The sequence below is a fragment of the Cavia porcellus genome, unplaced genomic scaffold (assembly GCF_034190915.1).
Source record: "Cavia porcellus strain 051 isolate PalLab524CR breed Dunkin Hartley unplaced genomic scaffold, mCavPor4.1 scaffold_16, whole genome shotgun sequence".
NCBI classification, from domain to species: Eukaryota; Metazoa; Chordata; class Mammalia; order Rodentia; family Caviidae; genus Cavia; species Cavia porcellus.
The window spans coordinates 17,972,927-17,996,191 of record NW_026947499.1 but is presented as its reverse complement, the minus strand read 5'-3'; the positions used below and the strand labels follow the sequence as shown (position 1 = coordinate 17,996,191).

The 23,265-nt window shown below is 48.0% G+C and overlaps 2 protein-coding genes across 6 annotated transcripts in view; one reads left to right on the top strand and one right to left on the bottom strand.

Moving 5' to 3' along the window:
- Dao (D-amino acid oxidase) overlaps positions 1 to 8,546 on the top strand; it is a 50,939-nt gene extending 42,393 nt beyond the window's left edge. For 2 of the 4 annotated variants that reach the window (XM_063225352.1, XM_023560663.2), the window contains 4 exons: positions 860 to 942; positions 1,856 to 1,973; positions 2,636 to 2,734; positions 4,045 to 8,546. In XM_063225352.1, coding sequence (XP_063081422.1) covers positions 860 to 942; positions 1,856 to 1,973; positions 2,636 to 2,734; positions 4,045 to 4,176 — 432 coding nt within the window. In that variant the 3' untranslated portion in view covers positions 4,177 to 8,546. 4 annotated transcript variants of the gene reach the window in all.
- A 1,436-nt stretch (positions 8,547 to 9,982) lies between these two features.
- Svop (SV2 related protein) overlaps positions 9,983 to 23,265 on the bottom strand; it is an 82,376-nt gene continuing 69,093 nt past the window's right edge. For both annotated transcript variants that reach the window (XM_003477944.5, XM_063225800.1), the window contains exons 12-16: positions 18,971 to 19,078; positions 16,715 to 16,826; positions 15,836 to 15,917; positions 13,504 to 13,593; positions 9,983 to 11,499 (exon numbers count right to left, since the gene is read on the bottom strand). In XM_003477944.5, the coding sequence (XP_003477992.2) occupies positions 11,293 to 11,499; positions 13,504 to 13,593; positions 15,836 to 15,917; positions 16,715 to 16,826; positions 18,971 to 19,078 (599 nt within the window). In that variant the 3' untranslated portion in view covers positions 9,983 to 11,292. The remainder of the gene's footprint in view (positions 11,500 to 13,503; positions 13,594 to 15,835; positions 15,918 to 16,714; positions 16,827 to 18,970; positions 19,079 to 23,265) is intronic.

Below are 23,265 nucleotides of genomic sequence, written 5' to 3'. Positions count from 1 at the left end.
ACCCAGCATGTTTCAAAGTTGCTAAATTGCTCAGAGTAAGCTCAGACTTGTGATCCTCCTGCCTCAGCCTTCCAGGGTACTGGGATTACAAGCCTGTACCACCACTGAGATTTCTTCTTGAGATCAAAGCATGTATGGCTATACAGGTATCTAGGTAGGAGCTGTTGCATATGTCTGTGTTGAAATATAAATATCAAACATTTAGGGACTTACTAAGTGCCAGGCATAGACTTAGCACTTGATTATGTTAACTAATTTACTACCGTGCTTTGAGATGTGTATTATCATAGCGCCATTACCACTGTACAGAGGGAGAATCCAAGGCACAGAGGAGTCTGGTAATGCATACAGATTCACATGGCAGTACACAGTAGGACTGGGATTAGAAACCAGGCAACCTGCGTTAAGAGTTGGGGATGTGATCATCATCCCATGCTGCCTTTCACTCTGTGTGTGGGTGTGTGTGTGAGTGTGTAAATCATGCCTATTTGTGGGCATGTATGTGTTCAGGTGCAGAGATGAGTTTGCACGTGTGCATTCATAGGATTGTGGGTGGGCATGTGTGGTACTGATGCACGTGAGTGGGTGTGTACATTTACCTGTGCGTGCCCCCTAGACTATCCCAGGGACACAGGGCTGAGGATGTGCAGTACTTCCGGAAGTGGGGGTAACTCTCACTGAGGTGGGTCTTTCTGCCCAGGGCAAGTGATCAGGTGCACTCTTGGGCCAGAGAGGTTGTGAGAGGGCTGAGGAATTGGCCTGGCCTCTCTCGTTAGAGCTTCTGGCCATGAAGGAGAAAAGTCAAGGGCAGCCCATTCATCCAGGTACCCTGACAAGACTTCTCTGTCCTGAATCACAGGTGAATGCTCCCTGGATAAAGCACTTCATCCTCACCCACGATCCTGAACGTGGCATCTACAAGTCCCCCTACATCATCCCAGGGTAAAAGCCTGATTTCTCTAGGGCAGAAGGGAGAGCGCCTTCGTGCTTTTTTAGGCTGCAGCTGCCCACTTGCTTGGCGTCTGCCGTTATGTTCTCCCAGTGTCTTGTAACTCCCAGAGTTTGGACAGTTAAGTCCCTGGGAAGGGAGGACGCAGCCTTGATCGATGTCTGCCTTAAATATTCTTTTGGATAGCAATAGAAGTGAGGCTGGGACCCGGGTGGTGGCAGAGACACCAGAAGTGGTGTCGGTGACAGCACTGGGAGCCGGAGTGGGAGTGGAGTCTGGGGTCGATGAGGTGACGGTGACGGTACTGGCAGAGATGATGTGGGTGAAGACAATGGCCGTGGTCATGGGGTGACAGTATTGTTGGCAGTGGAATGGCGGTGGTAGGTCATGTTGCTTTTGATGGGGGAGACAACGCTGATGGGTGTTAACTGGCAGAAAGATGGCAGAGGGGTGACACTGATGCAGGTGACATGGGGGTGCAGGGGTGAGGAGATCAACCTTGTCAGTGGTTGTGATTGGGAGTGGGAATGACGGGGGCACTGGTGGAGATGACGCTATCAATGGTGATAGCAGTGTGGCAGGGATGACAACCTCAGAGGCAGTGTTAATGCTGTCTGCAGTGACCACCTCAGCGGTGAGGTCACCGGTGTGGCGGAGAGGATAATATCAGTGGTGATGTTGATGATGGAGGTGGAAATAGTGACTGTCCCTAGCAGTGAGGGTGATGGTACAGATGGTGGGGACAGCATGGAGAGTGGGGTTGATGGTGATGGCACTGGCAACTGAGGTGGCCATAACAGCATTATTAGGAGGATGGTAATGTCCACGGCGGTAATGACTTAGTGGTGACGGTAGTAATGGTTGGCCAGGGAGAGCACAGTGATGCACATCGTTCTTGTTCTCTAGGATTCAGGAAGTTACTCTTGGAGGCATCTTCCAGCTGGGGAACTGGAATGAGATAAACAGTACCCAGGACCACAACACCATTTGGAAAGGCTGCTGCAGCCTTGAGCCCACATTGAGGGTAAGTGGGGTGGGGGGAGGGGACACAAATGCCCCAGACCAGTGACCCAGCAGCTTGGTCATGAACCCCTGGAGAATGGGAAGATATCACCACTGGGCTCACTGGGCAAATTAATTCCAGCAAGAACCACCGAATCTACTAGGGGTGGACCATGCACAAGGGAATCTTTTCTAAGGGTTAATGTGGTCTAACTGGGGATAGCTAAGAATTGTCCCCTCCTGAGGTGTTATCTCCAAAACAACTTCTCTGTCTTCACGAGCAGGTGATGCACTGTAGCAGAAACCTGAGTTCTCATGTTCACCTACTGTGATGATGAGCACAGTGACAGTGACGAGGCAGGGGATGGAGGTGGATGTGAACATTGGTGAAAATGCAGGCAGTGACCATGGTGGTGAGGTGGGGACCCTGGTAATACCACGGCAGCAGCTGATGGCGATGGTGATGGTGGTGACTGACGTAGATGGAGTGGTTGACAGAATCATGCAGGGAGCCGGTCCCGATGGTAATGGATGTGGTAGCCGGTGGTGCTGGTGCTGGTAGTGATGATTAATTAGGTTGAGTCGGATGGTGTTGGTGTGGACGGTAACGAGAATATAAAAGCTAACTTGCTACTATCTAAAAAATGGCAACTACCTAAAAATGCCCAGCATTTTTCTTTCCAGAATGCAAGAATTGTTGGTGAATATACTGGCTTCCGGCCAGTACGTCCCCAGCTCCGACTGGAAAGGGAACAGCTCCGTGTTGGATCTGCAAACACTGAGGTATGCTCTCCCATCAAGAGAAGTTCTGCCCTCCCTGACTCCCAAGGTGACTGCTGTTTCCAGGGAAATATCCACAGGGACTGTGGTAGCGAATGTCTTTCTCTGTACAAACAGGGAAACTGAGGCTGGATGATAGTAAAAGATTCGCACAAGGTTATACAGCGGGCAATGCCTTGGCTTGCCAAAGTCTGCAGTTGAGTACAATCAAAGTGGGTACTTCATGTCTGACATGCAGCAAGCTTATGCCCTGCAGTAAACCTAGGTCATGATTCACCCTACTGAGCCTCCCTGCAGCTCCCTGGGACAGTTCTCCCCACGCCTCACATGAGGAAACCAGAATTTTGCAAGGTGAAACTACTTGTCTAAGTCAGATCACTGGGGACAGGCAGGGCTGGGACTTGCTTTGAATTTGACTCTAGAGCCAGTTCCCAATATCCATTTTGTGGCTACCTCACCAACTCTGTGGGGTCTCTTCTCATAGGGTAGGGACTGGGTTTGTTGATGCTATGGGGGCTGTCCTGGGCTGAGGGGTCTGACCTGAGGAGGTGGTGGCTGAGTGTCCAACAGAAGAGCAACCTCTCTACTGAAGTTATCTCTCATCTTTTACTCAAATGCATGATTGTGTGTGTGTGTATGTGTGTGTGTGTATGGAGGTGTGTGCATATGTGTGTGCACACGTGAAGCTCCTTGGGTACATATGTAGGAGGGAGAGTCAAACCCGGAGTTTAATTTCTCACTGATGGGTTTGGTTCTGACGAAGGCCCTGAGGTCTTCCATTACCACATCATCCAGAGACCACTACGCAGAGTCCCTGATTTTTCTTTCTCCTGATGGGGTAGAGGTTCGTTTATCATCAGAGAGGGCTCGTCAGTCCTGAGTGAGATGGGAATGAGGATGGCGATTTAGGGAACTTCCTATGTGAGGAAAATCTCTGACTTTAAGGTCTAAATGTGATTCCACTTTCCCCGGACTGAGTGTGTAAAGCAGGACCTCCTTCAATCAAAAGTGAGAGGCTAGCTGTTGTCCTCCAGATGTGCAAATGATTTCCAAGGGTCTAGTGTTCCACCAAATTGCCCAGGGCAGCTCTTGGCATCTGACTTTGCCCAGGGTTCTTCAGAAGCTCCAATTCATAAAGCTTCCTTGACCCGTTCGCCTTTTTTTTTTTTTTTGTCTTTTTCCTTTTTATCGGTACCAGGGATCGAACTCACGACTGCCTGCTTGCAAGGCAGGTGCTTATGCTGCTGAACTAAATCCCCAGCCCCAACCCTAACCCCCTTGGAGCTGGTTACCTTTTCTCTTGTCTCTCCCAGGTCATCCACAACTACGGCCATGGAGGCTATGGGCTCACGATTCACTGGGGCTGTGCCCTGGAGGCAGCCAAGCTGTTTGGGAAAATTCTGGAAGAAAAGGAGCTGTACCGGATGCCACCATCCCACCTCTGAGAACCCCACAGCAGCTTTTCCACAAGGATCCCGCGTTCCCCCTTGACAACTAATCAGTGCTTACCCTTCCCCCTAATTTTGCTTCTTCCTACAAATGGGCTTGAAGGGAGAGGAAGCCACCAGGTCCACCCCTGGAGGGACGTCCAGCCCCACCTGCAGCCCCTTGAGGGCTGAAGTCACCCCTCTGTCTCTGGGCCTGACACCGTGAGGAACAGCTGGGACTTTGTCCTCTCCATCCACGGAGGAGAGGAAAACTCAGAAAAGCAAGGAGGTAGCTGCCCAAAGACACAGAAATTAAAGACAACTGTTGTTAAGAAACTTGACTGTAAGTCACAGGAACCTATTAGAGGTTCTGGAAAGTCCTGCAGCAAACATTACCAGCTGATGGTTTTTTTTTTTTGTACTGGGGATCGAGCTTAGGACCTCACGTTGGCCAGGCAGGCCTACGGGACATTGTTTTACGCAGTCCCTCTCACATCTACCTTGGTATGGAAAACGTTTGCTGAGAACATCTGTGCCAGGGAATCCACGTGAGGAAGTGCTGTAGCAGATGTTTTACAGGGTGTTAGAGGCAGAACTGGGGTGCAGAAGAGGCGAGGCAAGAGGTAAAGTATTGAACTGGTAATCTATGAGGCCTGCTGCACATCCAGGACCTCAGCTGGCCACATAGTGCCCTTCCACGGAACCATTGAGGGGCCACGAGAAGGATTAGCCCACAAGGAATCCCATCCTAAACTAAGCTCACCTGCATCCTCCTGGTGGAGATTTCTCATCTTTCTTTGCCTCTGGCCGGAACCCTCTGGGATGACAGTCCCCGGTATTTTCTTTCTCTTAGACCAGCTGTTTATTTCCCTTCCATGTGGGACAGCTCACAGACCCAGCACACACAGGGTCAGCACTGTGGGAGGGGAGCACCCCTGCCTCTCCAGGGAGGACTGTCACCGTGTCATGGGGCGATGACTTCTGTCTACTGCCCTGCGGGGGACCTTGAGCAACTTCCACTCCTGCTGCTCAGCCAGGGAGAAGCTAGCTACCTGACAGCTCTAATGGGAGGAAGTGGTGAAAAGATTGGCCTGGTCCCTACCATCACGGGGAGGTGTAAATACTCAAGGAAGGCGCAGTTTGGATTGGGCCACTGGAGGAGCAGGTGACAGAAGCGTGGGAAAAGGGGCATCACTGGGCTTCCGAGATGTTTCCTGGCTTAGCAGGAAGGGCAGCGGAGATGGACAGTACTAGTGTTGGCACCAATAATGTCCACACATTCAGGTTTGAGGGAAGCACTGCCCACCAGGAATCCGGCCACATCAGGTGGCTTGCCGTCTCTTCCCATGTTGCCCCAGTCACAGAACTTCTGTAAAGGATCCGGGCCTGTAAAGGATCTGTGCCAGAGATGATCTGAGCCACTGTGTCAGAGATGTTGGGTTTAAGCCACCCCTAGAGCTTCTTATGTGGCTCCTGAGCCCACTGGTGTTGCCGTCTTGTTGGTACCAATGGCCCACACAGGGTCCTAGGCCAACACACCCTCGTTCCAGTTCTCATAGTTTCTGAGATGACTTTGGTAACTCAAAAACAACCTTCTCCACAATGCCGCTCTCCCTCACCTCGAGCTTCTCCCTGATGCATTTAATTACCGATTACTTCTAGTCTCTCTGCCAGGGTGTGGGTCACCTTCTGTCCAGTTGGCTCATCTGGTTCCCCAAGATGTGCCTAGGCAGCGTTCAAGGTGTTGATGAGTTCCCCCAGGGTGTTCGTCCACCCGTTCATCTTCCAGCTGCCCCCCCATGAAGGACTTCCTGGGCGGTGCATGGTGCTGGAGCCAAGGCACTAAAGGTCAGGATCAGCCCCTCAGGAATCGAACTCATGAGCTCATGCTTGCTAGGCAGGCACTTGTGCTGCTGAGCTAAATTCCCTGGTCCAACCCTGCAGGTATTTTTTAAAGCCTTAAGTGAACTGTATTAGTCAGGGTTCTCTACGACAGACCCAGTAGGATGGATGGAGAGATGAGGATAAATAGATAGATAGATGATAGATTGACAGATGAGAGGTCTATTAGGGGAGCTGGCTGGCGTGGACGCTGAGAAGTCCTGTGTCAGGCCATCTGCAGGTAGCCAGCATGTTTCAGTCTCAGAAATCGTTAGCACCAAGGAAGCTGATGTTGTAACTGCCATCTGAGTCCGACCATTTCAAGAAACTGGCATCCCCCTGGTGTCAGCCCTAAAATTTAAAGGCCAGAGACCCTGGAGTTCTAGCATCTCAGAGCAGGAGAAGAGGATCACAGCTCTAGGAGGGGGGCAGTTTTGGCTGGATAGTGTCTGCTCACACTGTGGGCTGGTCTTCCGCATGCTTTCCAGAGCCTCCTGTGCTGGCTTTCCCTGGGAATCCCTCTCACACATGCCCAGACACAAAACTTTACCAGTTCTTAATCGAGGCAGACTGATGCCTGAGGTGAACCATCATGAGACCCCTCAGCAGCCTCAGCCTCATTACCTGCCTCTGCCTCTGAGGCTAAATGTTCACCTGTCTGAGATTCTGTGGAAGGCCAGAGCCTAGGCAGCTCCATGCATCTGGGACTGGTGAACCCTGTGTGCTGTGAGTAGGCATCATTGGCCCACGGGATGTCAGTCTATGCTATGCCCACAGCCCTTCTCGTGTCATTTCATCAGATGGGTTCTTCATGAAGCATCTGCCGTGACGCTGGCTGGTCCTAAGCTAAACTGAAAGAGTCATGGCCTAAGTGTTCTACCCTAACAGTGATGATTATCAAGATAGCTAAAATTCACTGCACTCCAAGTACCAGGCTATGGTCACTTCTGGTGCATAGTTTTCATTTAATCCTCATAAAAGCCTCCAAGAAATCACTATTATCCCCATTTCCTAGGTGAGAAGACTGAGGCTTAGAGAGGCAACCCAGTGTTAACAGATGGCAAATAGCAGAGTGAAGATTCAGGCCCTAAAATTATCTGATCTCAGTGCCTTCCTTTATCTAGTGTGCAACAGGAAATCCCAAGTTGGGGGAAATATACAGTTATGGATGAACTATCTGGCTTCTTAGCTGATACTGTCTGCAAATATATGGAACAAAAATTCGCTCTCTCTGTATGGTCATTTTTGGCAAAGACTATGCGCTTCTGACAAGGATTCCAGGGCAGAAGACACATCCTGGCTGACCAAGTGATTTCTTTACCCAAACTAGAATTGTCCAGGGAAAAGGATCCCTACTATTCAAGGACGATTGTCCACAAGAACATCATAGATTCCAGTGTATGGAGCCATGTGAGGAAATCTATATTCAGACCCAAAGTGGTCCTCTTGGATGTGTGTGTGTGTGTGTGTGTGTGTGTAAGTGATCAGAGATATGCCTTCCTCTTGATTCTGGCCCAAAATGCAGAGTATAATCCACATGGATCTGTGAACTTCACAATCATTGGTTTGTTGCTTTCTCTAAGTTGCCCAGACTAGTCTTAAACTTGTGATCCTCCTGCCTCAGCCAACTGGGCAGTGGGGATTACAGCTGTATATCACTGCCCCAGCATTTTTGTTCAGTCTGTAAACTGTCAGAGGCTCCCAACTGACAGCCCATCAATTGAACCTGGACTGCATATGAATTTTATTCAGCACACACATCATTTAAAAATTTTTTTTTGATTCAACATTCCAAAAAACTTGGAGATTTCCCACAAAAATTCAGTCTTGAAAATCAGATTGGGTCATCCTGGACCCACAGTGCACCAAAGTCAGCCCCAGCTCTGCAGTGTTCACCCCTTTGGGTGGGGCCTGCTGCTCTCTTCCTGTTTGCTCTGCTTCTGTTTCTCATTTTGATGATCCATCCCAAGTAAAACGTCTGTTCCTTGCAACTGAGGCAGCCTTGATGGGAAACTGGCGGCCTGCACATCCGGGGCAGTTCCCACTCAAACACTGCTACCCAGTGGCCACTGCCACCCTTCTCCGTGCTACTAAAACCCCCAAATCTGTATTCAAGGGGCTGTGGCTACCCCTTGGTCTTGTGGAATGCAGCCCTTTCCTTCCCCCAAGGCCTAGGGGATGACTCATGTTGGCAAAACCCACCTCTTCTATACAGTTCTCATTGAGGGCTTGTTATGGTTGATACATTGTGTCAGGTTGAGCAGTTTAGAAGTTTAACTGAGAGACTCAGCAGGGAACCAACTTCTCACTTTGTAATTATCCTCAGCTTGTGCAAAGGATGGGCTGTGTACAGTATAAGCCAGGAGAAGAGGCTTGTTTTCTTCCGCTTTGCTCTGACTGCTACTTTGAAGTGCTGCCCCAGTGCCATGCCACCCTGTCTTGGTGCCAGCTGATTAGGGACTGAAACCTCCACAAACAGTGAGCTAAATAAACCTTTCCTACCTTCATTCTGGGTGTTGGGTGTTTTGTACCAGCAAAAAGTAACCAAGATAGTTCTGATCTATGAGAAACAAAAGTGAATCTGCTGGAGGACTTTCCTTTCCAATCCCAAACAACAGACCCTTCTGGGAGAAAAAAAAAACTCTTCCATTCTACTTTCTTTCCAAATAAATGTAAGGAGGCCAGGGATGTAGCTCAATGGCATAGCATCTGCCTGGCAAGCGTAAGGTCCTAAGTTCAATTCCCAGTACCAAAGAAGAAAATAAATGAAATGCTCCACACTTGGCCAGCAGACTCAGACCCACGAGGTTTCATACATGGAATCAAATGCAGAGTGTGCAAAGGAAAGACAAAAGCAGCTGGGTCCTGGACACCATCGAGGAGCTGCAGAAGATTCTTTGGACTCTGACTTGGGCTTCTTGACAAAAGGTAATGATTATTCTAATGGTTTAAACCTCTGTGGATACATTTCCTGCTACTTGCAGCTGAGGTCCGGAGAGGCCTGTTAGTGAGAACAAGGCGGGGACTCATGATCTCACCATTCAGGGCTTTCTGTTGCTTCACATTAATAAGAAATATTGCACATCCATATTCCTTTCCAAGTTGACTCCTAAGTTACTCTTTCATCTCCTTGCCAGTACCACCAAGGTCATCTGTGTGTGCTTGAGAATATTTGAAGAGAAAGAAATGAGCCCTGGCTCTGCTGAACATGTTTTTGAAATTTTTTGAACTCTTTTTTCTAACATGGAGAGGAGGAGATGCCACTTTCATTAATGCAAACAGGAGTGTTTTGGAACAGGACCCCTCAATAGATGGAAAACAACCTCGGCTAAAGGCCTCGTATATTTCAGATTCTTGGGGGACTGCTGGGCTGTAGTTCTATATTATTCAGTAATACTGATTTTTTTAAAAGGCTAGGCTATTTAGTAGGCAAAGAGTTTTTAACTTTTTTCCCTCCTCAATTGAAAAACTGCAATCCCCTCCGTCCTAGACCCTGGAATCAAGGCATCCCTCTCCCACCCATCCTCAGCTCCCTGGGATATTGGAGCAAGAGGTAGAAATGATTGTCTGGCAGCATCTGGCCAGCTGGAAGACAAAAAGACAAATGGAGGTTCTGTGTTACCCAGGAAGACTCAGTCACCTAGAGATAATTAGAACCATGGCTGCTCCTGATTCAAGAAAGAAAGGCTGTCCAAAGGACACCAGCCAGCCACACTGTTTCCTGCTGGCCTGCCTGGGACATGGGACTGGTTGTTGTTGACCTCGGAGTTAATCCTGAAGATGTCCATGACAGTCCCAATGTCGCCGGCCAACCCCCAGCTATACAAGGAGGTTCTCAGGACAAAGCACTGATATTAATTCGGATGAAAAAAGTTAGCAGGATCACTAAGCTGGACTGTAATGGGACATTATGACAAGTGACCAAACGCAGACCCTTGCAATGTCCATCACCAACATGTTTTAATAAGAGATGAACACACATTTGGCTTCCTTGCAATGTGTACTTCGAGCAACGGGTCTGTTTTCTCCGGCCTTTGATGGGATCTGCAGCTTCCTCCCCACTTCTCTAGGTCTCTGCCTTCACCACGGGGAACAGGTTCATCTAGACCCGACCCTGGGAGTGGATGTAGTCTGTGGAGACCTAGCTCGAGCCCTTCCTCTTGGGCCAACCCCAAGCCCAGCTGGCCTCCTCCCTCCTCTGAAAGGTACACCTCTCACAAACCTGTGCCCTCCTGCTCCTCCCCATTCCAGGGCATCTCTGCCCCAGGCTCCATTGCTGGAAGCAAGGAGCTACTTCTGTAAGGACAAGGACAGCCCCTGGTAGACAGTGCAGCACAGAACTGGGGTGTATGGGGAGGGCAGCGCTTCACAGCAGGGTTTGTGATCCCCAGACCCTGACCGGAGCCAGGGATGAATGTCACACAGCTTTCTCTGCCCATTCGGCCATCTGCCTGGCCACAAAATCCAAACCCCTGAAACCTGAGTGAGCTGTTTTCTTTCCCAGAATCACCATTCAGCCTGACCTAGGAAGAGGCCAGAAAAGACACCCCAGCTTCAGAAGGAGAGCGTCCTGCCGTGGTTTCTTTTCCTTCAGGCTTCAGCCCCCAATTTCCAGGTTGTGGGTGGAGTAAGGCTCTCCTAGCTCTCTCCCTGGAGCCAGAGACAGCAGCTCCGAAGAGGGTGGACACACATGGCTCAAGTTCAGTGTGTATCTGTCTGCCACTGTCCCCGCCACGCGGGCTCAGGGGAGCCAATCAGAAGGAGCCTGCTGAGGGAACATGGGAACTCAGGCTGCACACCTTGGTCATGTGTTATTTCAAAGAAGAAAGCCTGGGGCCTGGAGTGTAGGAGATGCTTAATGAACAGGTCTGGTCTGTGCAGGGCCTGGACTGTATCTACAGAGACTTTTTTTCCAGTGGTTGTCCACTGAGGGTGGAACCAGGTGACTCTGGACAGCAGCTGTTTGACAGCCAGCATCCCGACCCCTCCTGTAGTGGCCATTTTCCCATCATGCAGATTCACAGGTTTTTAGTAAACTTTCCCCCGACACACAGAAACCCAGAGCAAATGCCTCCCCGCCCCGGTGGACCTCAATGAATGTGGGCAAACAGAGTCATGACACAAAGCCCTGTTGGTCCAGGTCACCTTTGAGTGACCTCTTGACGTCGGCAGTGACCATGAGTGGCTCAGCTGGGCTCCACCAGCTCTCCAGGCTCCCAGCCTTCAAGACCAGCTCAGCCCCAGCAGCGGTCACTATTCCTGAGAGCCAGAGTTCGACCTGGCGACACCGGCACCGTGAGCCCCTCGGCCAACCATCTCCTGGCCCCACTCCCGGTGGCTGGATTCCTGTAGTCCTCGGCCTTTGGTCTCGATAGGCAAAAAGCAGGAGGCCAGGGCAGCCAGGAGGCAGCAGCCACTGTAAACCGCCAGGGTCAGGTACACGGATGACTCCAGCATCACCTGGGGGAGGGAAACGCAGGCTGGTGAGCACATTCTCTCTGGAGCAGACACACCGTGCAGCATCTGTACAAGTTCAACTTCACCCTCATTTTACCGAGGGGGAAACTGAGGCTCAAAAGACAGTGGCACATTTGAGCCCATACAGACAATGAGAATGAGGCTGGGATCTGAACTCAGGTGCGCCAGGCTGAGGAGCCTGGACTCCCCGTTACTATAATTCCCAGCTGCATAACACACTGTGGACCACATGGCAGAGCCGGACCCCATTTCCTCCTCTGCCTAAGGGGCACAAGGACAGAGGCTCCTGCTAGAGAAAGGGCGCTGGAAACACCCAGCACCCTGCAGATACCACGAGCATCTCACCACCAGTGAGGAGTGACATACAGTGGCTGATAACGACAACACAGAACAGAAATTCTTGGGTAAAATGGATTGAGGCAGGAGAATTTTAAATTCAAGATCAGCCTGGGCAATTTAGGAAGATCTTGTTCTCAAAATAAAAAATAAAAAGGGCTGGGGATGTAGGTCAGTGGTAGAGCGCTCTGGGTGTGAGCCCCAGTGCAATAAACAAATGAGCAAGCCGCATATTGGGGTTCCCCTTATCTGGATTTGGGGGTGATGAGAATGCTTGGAACTGGAGGGGTAGGTAGGTAACGCTGCAAATGTGCTGAACGCCACTGAATTGTTTCCATTGTACGATGGGAACTTTAGTTAGGAAATTATACCTCAATAGAAGTGACAAAAACAGAAACAAAATAGGACATTCAAAAGCAAAAGATTGACTGAGATTCCCTAAAAATGGATAGATACGTTTCAAAGGCCCCCAGAGAGTTGCAAAATTTTGTTAACTCTCCCTATTTATCCAGTTTCAAAAGGAGAGCCTACGACAGTGATGGCAAACCTTCCAGAGACAAGTACCCAACTCTACCCCTAAACCCACTAATGTATTGCACAGGGCCAACACTGCGATTAAACCTGAATACTGAGATTTCAGATTAGAAAAAACAATTCATACAGTATCATCTTTTGTCTTAAAGGAATAACAAATAACACACATGCTATAAGTTTGCCACTATTGGACGAGGACATTTATTCATTTATTTATTTTAGAATAAAGCACTTTATAAAATATCATTTCCTTCTCTTTTTAAAAATCCACTTTATTTCAAAGAGAAAAAAATAAAATTTCAAAACACTGCAATCAGGGGTCAAAAATGGCATGTACATTCTCAATGTAATGTGCCTTACAACCCTCAAATTTGTCACCCAGAGGTTGAGAGATCTGCATTCAGCTGTCCAAACAGAACTAGTGCAAACCTTCCTCTTTAATGAACTCAGAGAAATTAGTAGTATAACTATATTAACTGTAATAAACATATATACACACACATATATATACATATATTATTTGTTTCTCACACACTAGTGAGAATCCAATGCTTACACTTGGACGTCTAAGTTATTTAACTTATGAGTACAGCCTCAAGTTGCAAGAATATATATATATATATATATTTTTTTTTTTTTTGGGTACCAGGGGTTGAACTCATGACCTCATGCTTGCTAGGCAAGCACTTATGCCACTGAGCTAAATCGCTGGCCCAAGAATATTTATTTGCATAGGACCACTTGTTTTTCTTTTTTCTTTTAATTTTCTTATTTTGGGACAGTATCTTGCTCTTGCTATGTTGACCAAACTAGCCTTGAAGTCTTGGGCTCAAATGATCCTCTTGCCTCAGCCTCCTGAATAGCCGGGACTACACCACACCCTGCTTGTCTAAATTGTCATTGGTCAAAACCTCTGGCACCCTCAAGGTTTTCCACATAAGAAAGAACTGAGCAGTACTGGGCTCTTCTACTTCCCAGCTGTGTGGCCTTGGGCAACTCGCTTTACCCTCCTAGGGAAGGAGGGTTTTAGGATGAATAAAGGTATTTACACCAAAGGGCTGCAGAAGGCTCACCTAGAGGACCGCTTGTTCCCCCCTCAACTGGGGTGACACCTACCTGAGCGATGAACGGAGTGATGAGAGCCCCCACTCTCGCCATGCCGCTGCAGGTGCCCAGGCCCAGCGCACGCGTCGCAGTGGGGTAGACCTGAAACAGCAGCTGAATGTGAGCTTCGGGAAAATCAACCATGGCCTGTCCCCGACAGTGCTGGACTAACAGGGCTAACTCCTGCAGACAGGCCCAATTGCCTCCCGCTACTGCCTCGGTGAAGGGCTGGCAGACAGGGGTGAAGGGCGTGTCCACTCCGAGGGGGAGGAGGGTCAGGGACACTACTGTGTGCTTGTGTCTCCTCTATAGCTATAACGTATATTATATAAAGCCCATTAATGCCTGGCATATGCTTGACATTCAGTTCTAAAATGAATAAATGAATTAGCATTATAAGCGCATTGCTCTCTGTGATGGAGAATTTTAGGAACAGACTAAGGTAGAAGACACAGAGAAGAATTCTCTTATCCGAGCACTGTGGCCTCTCACCTTCCTCCTCTCCCCAGTTACACAGAAGCAAATACAGAGTGCGGAGATGCTATGTCACCCCCTGCATAAAGCTACTTTGGATTTTTTTCTTTTTCTTTTCTTTTCTTGTAATGGAGATTAAACCTACGATCTAGAATTTCTTTTTTGTTGTTGTTATTCTTTTGTTTTGTTTTGAGGCTCTCAGTATGTAGTTCTGGCTGGCCTTGAACTCACTATGTAGCCCAGGCAGGCCCTGAACTCACAGTAACCCCCTCTCCTCACGCTCCCCAATGCTGGGATTGCATGCATATGCCACCAAGCCTGGCTCTAGGTCCTAGGATTTCATACTGGACATCTCTAGCCTTTTTACTGTTTTAGTTTGAGACAGGGTCTTGCTAAATCACTAAGTTAGCCAATCTGGATTTGAATTTGTGATCCTCCCGCCTCAGCTTCCCAGAGTGCTGGGATTATGAGCATGTGCTACCATACTCTGCAAGAATTTTTTTTTCTTTTTTTTAGACAGATGTGAATCTCTTTCATGTCCACATTTGGTCTTTTTTAGGAGTACTTTTTTAGTGTGTATGATTAGGTCTGGGGCTTGGGGATGTTTTTGGTTGGTAAGAGGAAGTGAACCCTGAAGTGCTGAGCTACATCCCTTTTTTATTTTTTTATTTCCCCCACCCCTTTTTATTTTATTTTGAGACAAGCTGTCGGGGCTGGAGATTCAGCTCAGCGGCATAAGCACCTGCCTTGCAAGCAGGTGGTCGTGAGTTCGATCCCCGGTACCCACAAAAAAAAAAAAAAAAAAAAAAAAGAGTTGGAGACAAGCTGTCTCACAAAATTCTGGACTTTGCAAGCCACATGGCCCCTGGCTTCTGCTCTACTCTGCTGATGTAGCAACCCTAGAGAGTAACAAGGTTACTATGATGGGGTCCCATCCTGATAAACCCGTTACATGCTAAAAATATCATAAGTCAAAAATGTATTTGAGGTCCCTAACCTCCCGAACATCATAGTATGGGTTCTACCAAACACAAGCGGCTTTCACACCGCCTAAGGCTGAACATCCCTAAGTCAAGAATCACCTGTAGGTGAAAGGGTGCCGTGTGTTCTAATAAAACTTTACTAATAAGCCCTGAGGTTTGAGTTTCACCTGTGTCCTTCTGCTAACAGCCCCACACAACTCTCCTGAGTCCCCTCCTTTCACCCCAATGGCTTTGGGTGGTGGCAGTTGCCTCAGGGACTTTCACCCAGCTGTGGCTCTGGTGTCCCTAATCTTTGTCCACGCCATTGTAAAGCCACTGGAACTAGTCCCTTTATTCAACATTTCTCAGTTACCAGCTGCCTGCTGTGATGTATGCTACACTTAAATATGCTTAGAAAGCGATGTGGGGAAACTCACTGAACCAATCCCTAAGGTCGTTTCTAGGAAGGGAGAATGTGTGGGACCCTTTCATGTTGAATTTTTCCCCCTCCTGTTTTGGTACCAAGAATCAAACTCATGAACTCACACTTGCTAGGGAGGCACTGTGCCGCTGAGCTTCCTCCCCAGCCCCCACGCTGCGTTTTAACACAGGTAACATTTTATAAAGCAGAAGAAAGAAAACGATTGCAAAAAGAGGATGAAATAATGAAAGGCTTCAGGATCACCACTCAGATTCAAGGATAAATTCTTTTTTTTTTTGTCTTTTTCGTTTTTATCAGTACCAGGGATCGAACTCACGACCGCACACTTGCAAGGAAGGCGCTTATGCCGCTGAGCTAAATCCCCAGCCCCGATTCAAGGATAAATTCATTCCCAGCAGCCAGGCTGGGTGTTTCTGGAAGCAGTATCCCCTCACCCGACCCTGCTGACCCCAGGGACCCCTCCTACCTCAGGTGTGTAAACATAGGCTGCTTGGAAGCCTCCAGAAATAAACGCTCTTGCAATGAAGAGTAACAGAGTGAGCACATTTCTGGGGAGTGGAGAAAAAACAGATGACCCAGTTTTTGTTGTCATTGTTGTTGTTCTCTGTTTGTTTTAGCAAAATCTTACCTCCCTCGGCAGAATTTACACCCTGGGAATTGGCAAACATGCATCCATGTGCCTGTGCAGGTACACACATCCCAGCGCCATTTCTAAAGGCCTTTCCTTTTTCTTTGCGGTGCCAGGAATTGAATCCCATGTCTTATGCATGCCCAACTTTCTTATTTTTTATTTCAAGACAGAGTCCCATTAAGTTGCCCCTGGTGGCCCCTAAACTTGCAGTCCTCCTGCCTCAGCCTCCCAGAGTGTTGATTTACACATTTTTATATTGTAGGGCTCTTGGGAATTGGAAAAACTGGAGAAATTCCAAACTAGGATTATGAAACAAGGTTGATTTCCATTGAACAAAGCAATTTTTTTTTTTTTTTGTCTTTTTTGAGACAGGGTCTTGCTATGCCGTTCAGGCTGGCTTTGAGCTCATTTTGTAGCCCAGGCTGATCTTGAACTCGCAACGATCCTCCCACCTCAACCTCCCGAGTGCTGGGATTACAGGCGTGAGCCACCACGCCCAGTTCACAAAGCAGTATTATTAACACATATATAGTTATGTGTTTGATACCATTTGGACTTGACAGCCAAAGTCTAACTTTGATGTAACTAGGGCAAAGCGAGGCTCTCCTGTGACTGCTCTTGTCAGAAGTCCTGACACTGAGCTGGATCATTCGGCTACCTCTGAGGTGAGCCTCAGTGCTGGTGCAGGGCCTGGGGGTTCCTCTGATAACTCACCTGCCAACACAGATGAACAGTAGGAGGCTGCAGAAGGAGAAGATGATGAAGCATAGGGCCATGGTCTTCTTGCGGCCCAGGCGGTCAATGATCCACAGAGTCACAAGGACACCTGCCAGGAAGGAGGGGCATGGTGGGCAGCTTCTGAGGTGGCTCCCAATGCCCTCCGCCCTGCCCTGCACACCCTGGGTCATCCTCTCCCCTTTACAGGGGCCCAGAGCCAACATGATGAACATTACTTCCCATTAAGGCAGTGAATATCACTTTAGGTGACAGAAAGCCATGGCCTCTGTCTTGCAGCATGCTCTCTCTCCATGGCTCTTCTGGAGCCTGGATGGAGAAGGTGACCTGACAAAGAACTGATGGGAGCCTCTGGACAATAGCCAGGGAGGAGCTGAGGCCCCCAGTCCAGCACCGGAAGAAGCGAATCCTGCTAACGGTCACATGCAGAGGTGGAAGGGAATGCACTGGCTGGGCTTTCTGATGAGAGCCTGGGCAACTCCTCGATTGCAGCCTGTAAGGTCTGCCAAAGCAGAAGACCCAGGAAGCTATTCTCAGAGTCTTGGTCCATCTACAGCAACTGTAATAATAAGTGCACTGCATTTCGGGATGATATGTTACACGGCAGTACATAACTAATACATATAGGAGAGAAAGTTTGAGCAGTACCATTCGCTCAAGCCAGGCAGCAGAGTATCTGAGCTAGAAGTCAGAAACACCTGGGTTCTAAGGCCTCATTTGCCTTTAACTTGCCGTGTGGTCTTGGACTAGTCCTGGGCCGTTTCTGAGCTTAGTGTCTTCATTTGTTCAATGGGAAAAAAACCATAACATTTCCTACCTCAGTGGAAGCAGAATAGTGCTTGCTATTATTACTAACAACTATATTTGAGGATACACTTCTCTATTACCCTGTTTAATCATCAAAATAAGCCGCCAGAAGAAATGCTACTGATAGCCTGCTCCTAGATATTAACGCTCTGGCCTTCCCAGGCACTGTGCTCACTTTTAGATACCCAGGCTTGCATTGAGATAGAGCACAGAGGTGCAGGTCCTGACAGGGACAAGGTGTGACTGCTACACCGGGAAAGTTATACCTTCTTCAAACCTCAGTTTGTTCGGTTGTAAAATGAAAATAATTATATTACTTCATAAGATTCAGTGTTTTCCTACCTGCAAAGCATTTAGCACAGTTCCTGATATGTAGTAAATGTCTGATAATAGTTTTCATTGTTTTGTTTTACAATGCTGGGAATGGAACCCAAAGCCCTGCATGTACCAGGTAAGTAATCTACTACTGAGCTACATACACAGCCCTGATAAATAGTGGATTTTTTTTTTTGGACTGGAAATCAAACTCTGGATATTTTTATTGTTACAGTAATTATCATTTCTTCAAAGAGAGGGATACTGTCTTCCTCTGTACAAAGGGCAGATTTGTTCATGGAGTAATATAATAGGTGGTGTCTCCTATTAGGGCCAAGGTTGGACAGGTATCTGGCAGTCCACTACAAAAGATATGGGTTGGGGCTGGGGATTTAGCTCCGTAGCATAAGCACCTGCCTCACAAGTAGGCGGTTGTGAGTTCGATCCCCGGTACCAATTTAAAAAAAAAAAAAAGATCTGGGTCTCCTAAGCTTGGAGTTCCTTGGTGCTGCAGTTTGAATATGGGTTGAGTGAGCCCTCAGGTATATGGGCTGGGAGTTTGGTCCTCAGGGTGGTGGGCCCCAGTGGGAGGTTGTAACTGGTCCCTTCTTTCTCCCACCACTGTGAGAGCCACCATGAGCGCCTCAGCAGAACCGGTCCACAGTTGTGGAACAGGGAGCCACATAAAGGTCTTTTCTTTATAAACCACTCAGCCTTCGCTACTTCATTTTAATAATAGAAACTAAACTCACACACTCGGCTGTATTATAAATCTATTGCATGGGTAGCATTCACCTGGGCTGTTCTGCAGCATCCATGTGGGACTGGAGGAAAGAGGAACCAACACCAACGTATACTACTCATGTTACGCATTAGGATAGTCTCTTATCTCTGATCCAGAAGTCTCGTGTCTCCTGGTAGCAGCACAAAACTGGGCAGCTCAATAACCTTTAAAAAAGGTGGAACTCTGTGCCCCTTGTTACTTCTTACAACTTGAAGAAAACAATCCCTGGCTCCTATAGAAATGGATTCTTGTCCAGCTGACAGAGACAGAGCCCCCAGCCATGTCCTGTGGCCTCCGTGCCTCAGTCTCACCCAGCAGAGGTTCCTCACCCGGAAACTCGGAAAGGGTGGTCCACAGCAGGTCCATGTAATCCTCCTCACTCAGGTACTCACAGGCCAGGCTGCATTTCGCTTCCACCGCCTTCTTCCGATTGGAAACTAGGGGAGGGGAGGAGGAAGAGTCACATCACCTTGAGTCACGCCTTCTTGCTCCCTGCACCTTCTTCCTGGCTATAATTCAGCTGAGGTGCCAAAGAAAGAGCCCAGGAGATGCACAGATTCAGGCTGGACCCTCAGAGGAGAGCTCCAGCTGCATCTCACTGCATGCTCTTCTGGACATTAATAAATCTGTATGCATTTTCGTCTGTTCAATCTTTTTTCAGTTTACTTCTGTGATTGTTCAGAGGATAGAGAGGGACTTCCCTTTGCCCCTTTTAACTGGTTGTCAGGCAGAGCTTATTTTGTTATTCAGGAGGTGATCAAAATACACATTAATATAGATAGTGCATTTGAGGCTAAAGGACCATTCCTCACCATTCACCTGGACCTGGGCAATGCCCCAGGCTAACCCACATCCCCACCTTTGTCCTAAGCCTAGATATCCAACAACACAGGTGATACCTGTGTGCCAGATTGGCTGACATAACCTGCAGTAACCTGTATTCACTTGGAGCTTACTGAAGTCTCATGCATATGGACTGCATCTCAAGCATCCAACATAACAGAATGAATTATGGGCCAGGCCATGTGCAAATAGATAGAGCAGACAGGACACAGGCCTCGGTCATTCACATGCTCAACACATTCTAGAGGACCCACAGGGAGACCCAGCGCAACATTGTAAATTCTTAAACCCACAAATTCGGGTTCCTTTCTGAAGGTATGTGCTCGCTCACACTGAGTGCACCATTACCCAACTAAATTTCATTAAACTTGGCTGCTTTTCCCTTTCCAGGGAAGGACACATTTAGTTATTTTTTTCACTGTGCACAAGAACATAGAAACCCAATTGGACCCCACCACCCGCTGAGTGTACCACAATGAATGTTTAAATTTTAAAGAATCTATTAAAAGGACAAGGGTAGAGAGAAGACAGCAAGTAAAGAAAGGCACCAAAAGGCACTGGGACTTACATCAAAGGACCAGAGGGGAGGAGGGCTGATAATCAGAGGGGTGAATCCAGGTGTTCAAAACCAAGATAGCAGCTCTTCCCCACTTCCAGTAAAATGCAAAGACAAGAAGTGGGAGGGGACTACTAACTTAAAGGAAAACTATATTTAAAAAGTGTATTCCTACTCTAGGATCACTATATCCCTACATTAGATAACACTATCACTAGCTTTAAATTGTGTTTCCATAAGACTCCTAGCTGAAAGAGTTTTGGCCCAGACAGGACACTGTAGCTGATAAAGCCTCAGGCGGAACGAAGGAGCTCCATCTCCCCCACCCCTAGGAATTTACCTCTGGCGCCAAAAGAATACCAGTGGGCTACCTGTGCATCACTAATGCCCCTTAGGTTCCACCCCAAACCTAGGCTACTTATATGCCTCCACTCCACGTGTTCCACAGAGAGATGGCCGACCCTGGGGGAGATGCCACGCCCCAGGGTGTCGGGGGTGTCTCTACCTGCATTCTCAAAATAAAGGTCATTTATATTTCATACTTCTTATCTTTTCAGCTGCCGCTGGTCCCCCACAGTTCTATCATATTGTTCCCTGGCCGGGAACGGCAGACGAGAGATTCCTGGGGCCCTCCCAGTTTGAGTTCCCTGCTGTTCAGGACCAGGACTGGACTGCATCCTGCATTAATTCCTCACTTCTACACTCGGGAGCTGTAAACTTGTGGCTGCTGGTTCAAAAACAACACCAACCCAATTTACCACAGGTGAGCAACCCCTGGAGATTGCCGCTGGGCCAGGCCCCAGGTGGGTTTTCTCCCCCTTTCTGTGGGTTCACGTGACTCTCTCACATCCTTAGCCCAAGGCAGAGTTTTGGTGGGCCAGCCTGTGTCTACATTGAGAGACTCTCACGTCCTTCAGAGCTTTTTAAGTTCCCACGGGCAGAGCTGTTACTAAACCCACGTGAAATCCAATCGTATATTGGTGATGGCCAATTATTACAAGCTTTGGAACCAAAATACTGATCAATCTAGAGTAAAAAGTGACAACTTAAACTTAGTAGTCCACAGTCCGTTGCCTCATCTGGCTATAACTCTGTGGGCCAGACCCCACACCAGATTTTATCTCAGGGACCACTTCCTGTCCCCTCCCAAAAAAAGGATACCTATCTATGGCTTATCACACTGACGACAAGTTTACAAAACTCTTTATCTTTAAGCCTTTGGTTTGGGAATGTGTGTCCTTTCTCCACCAGTGTCCCCTTTGTCTCCTCACCACTTCCCCTTTCCCACTATGTGCCGACCCATTCCCTGCCGAGATGGGAGAAATGTGCCCAAACAGTGTTGGGAGATACTGCTGCTTTAAGCTTTCACACCCTGCCCCAACTCTGCACAGCATCTCAGCTCTCATGCCACCCTCCAGGTCCGCACAGGGTCAGCTCTAATGCTGTGCCCTAATCCACGCGCCCCGTGAGCAGTTCCAACTCCACGTGGCAGCTCAGCTCCGTGTCAGGCCGCAGCTCCGCGAGCAGCCCCAAAGATCCCAGCTTCACGCTGCGTCCCAACTCCGCCTCCCAGCTTCACCCTCTGTGTGCTGTGCTGTGCACTTGCCCCCGCCACTGCTGCCGCCTTGTGCACCTTTCCCAGGGCAGTCCCAGCCCCGCTCCATGCGCTATCTCCTGGTGCTCACCCTGCCTTCACTCTGCGTGGCCCATCGCCACACTGGGTGTGCTCTGCCGTGCTCTGGACCACAAACACAGATAAACAGCAGCTCTGCGGCTCAGCTTGGAGATGCTTTTTTTTTTTTTTTTTTTTTTGTCTTTTTCCTTTTTATTGGTACTGGGGATCGAACTCATGACTGCCTGCTTGCAAGGCAGGCGCTTATGCCGCTGAGCTAAATTCCAGCCCGGAGATGCTATTTTTTACATTCTCAGACCATTTAATCAAGGTTAAATAAGCCGGCAATAGACAAGACTTTGGCTGATAAACGGGAAGTGGCCACCTGATAATTTTACCAGCCTTGTTTATCAATTAAAGCCTTCATTAATCTCCATAGCGTTCTATGAGATATCTCAACTAAAGTTCATATGACTAAGACAATTCATAGTTGCTGATCTGATGCTGTATTTGTGTTTTCAGATATAAAGCTCAGATTGTTTCTGCTGCCTTTTTTGTGTTCCAGCCATGACAAATGTTTTCTTTCAGATCCAGATATAGGCTTAAAAATGTACAATATAGATGTTTAACAACTAAAATTTAAAAACAAATTACAAATTCCTTTTGCTGGGAAACACTAGCTCTTTTCCAAAACAAGGGTTATATGATATATGCAAACAACAAGACCAACACTGCGGCAGAAGCCAACTTAAACCTTTCCCAGCCTACCTGCCTGCCCTGGCTCAGCCCTCCACCGAGCCATAATTAACTATATTCAGCTGATATTAAATAACACTAGCTGATTTCTCTCCTAAATAAAAAGGAAAAAGTTAATTAAACAGGCCATCCTCCAAAAATCAGATGGCATTAGACATTTTAACAACATAAAGAGACACTTGTATATATGACATAAATAACATGTCAGTTCCTAAAATTCTCTGGACCTGTCCTCCTTATGAGAAGCCATTATTAAAATTGTAAATACCCTGTTGATTATATTTAACTCCTGCATACTTACTTAATTCTACAGATTCCTTCTACTGTAGTCCAAATCCCAAACGAAAAGGCAAAACTTGACCTTCAAAGCTCATAGAGACCTTAATATGGTTTTTCATGTTTTCAGCAACAGAGATAACAATAACACTTGTGACACTTGGAGTTCTGAGACAGGTAAACCGACACAAGGTGGAGCTGCCTGGGTCCCCCACGGACCATGCCTCAAATGCAGCAGAAGACATTGGGCAAGAGAGTGCCCCATCCTGGCATTCCTTTGGGATCTTTCTCCAGGGCTACTGGACTGTCCTAGCCCCCAGAGAGTAGGTAAGCCATCCTAACTTCCAGCCCTCACAGGAAATGCCAACACTGCCAGATTCATCACCGACAGATCTGCTTAAACTTGCTGCTAAAGACTGACAGGGCTCACTGTCAGTGAGCCCACTTTAAGATGTCTGTCTCAGAATCCAAGTCCCACTAAAAGTAAGGTAAGACATTTTCTATATTTGTGGACATAGAGGCCATATATACAGTCCTTCCTGAGTTTTCAGGCTGCTATATTAAGTCCTCAAACTCTAAGA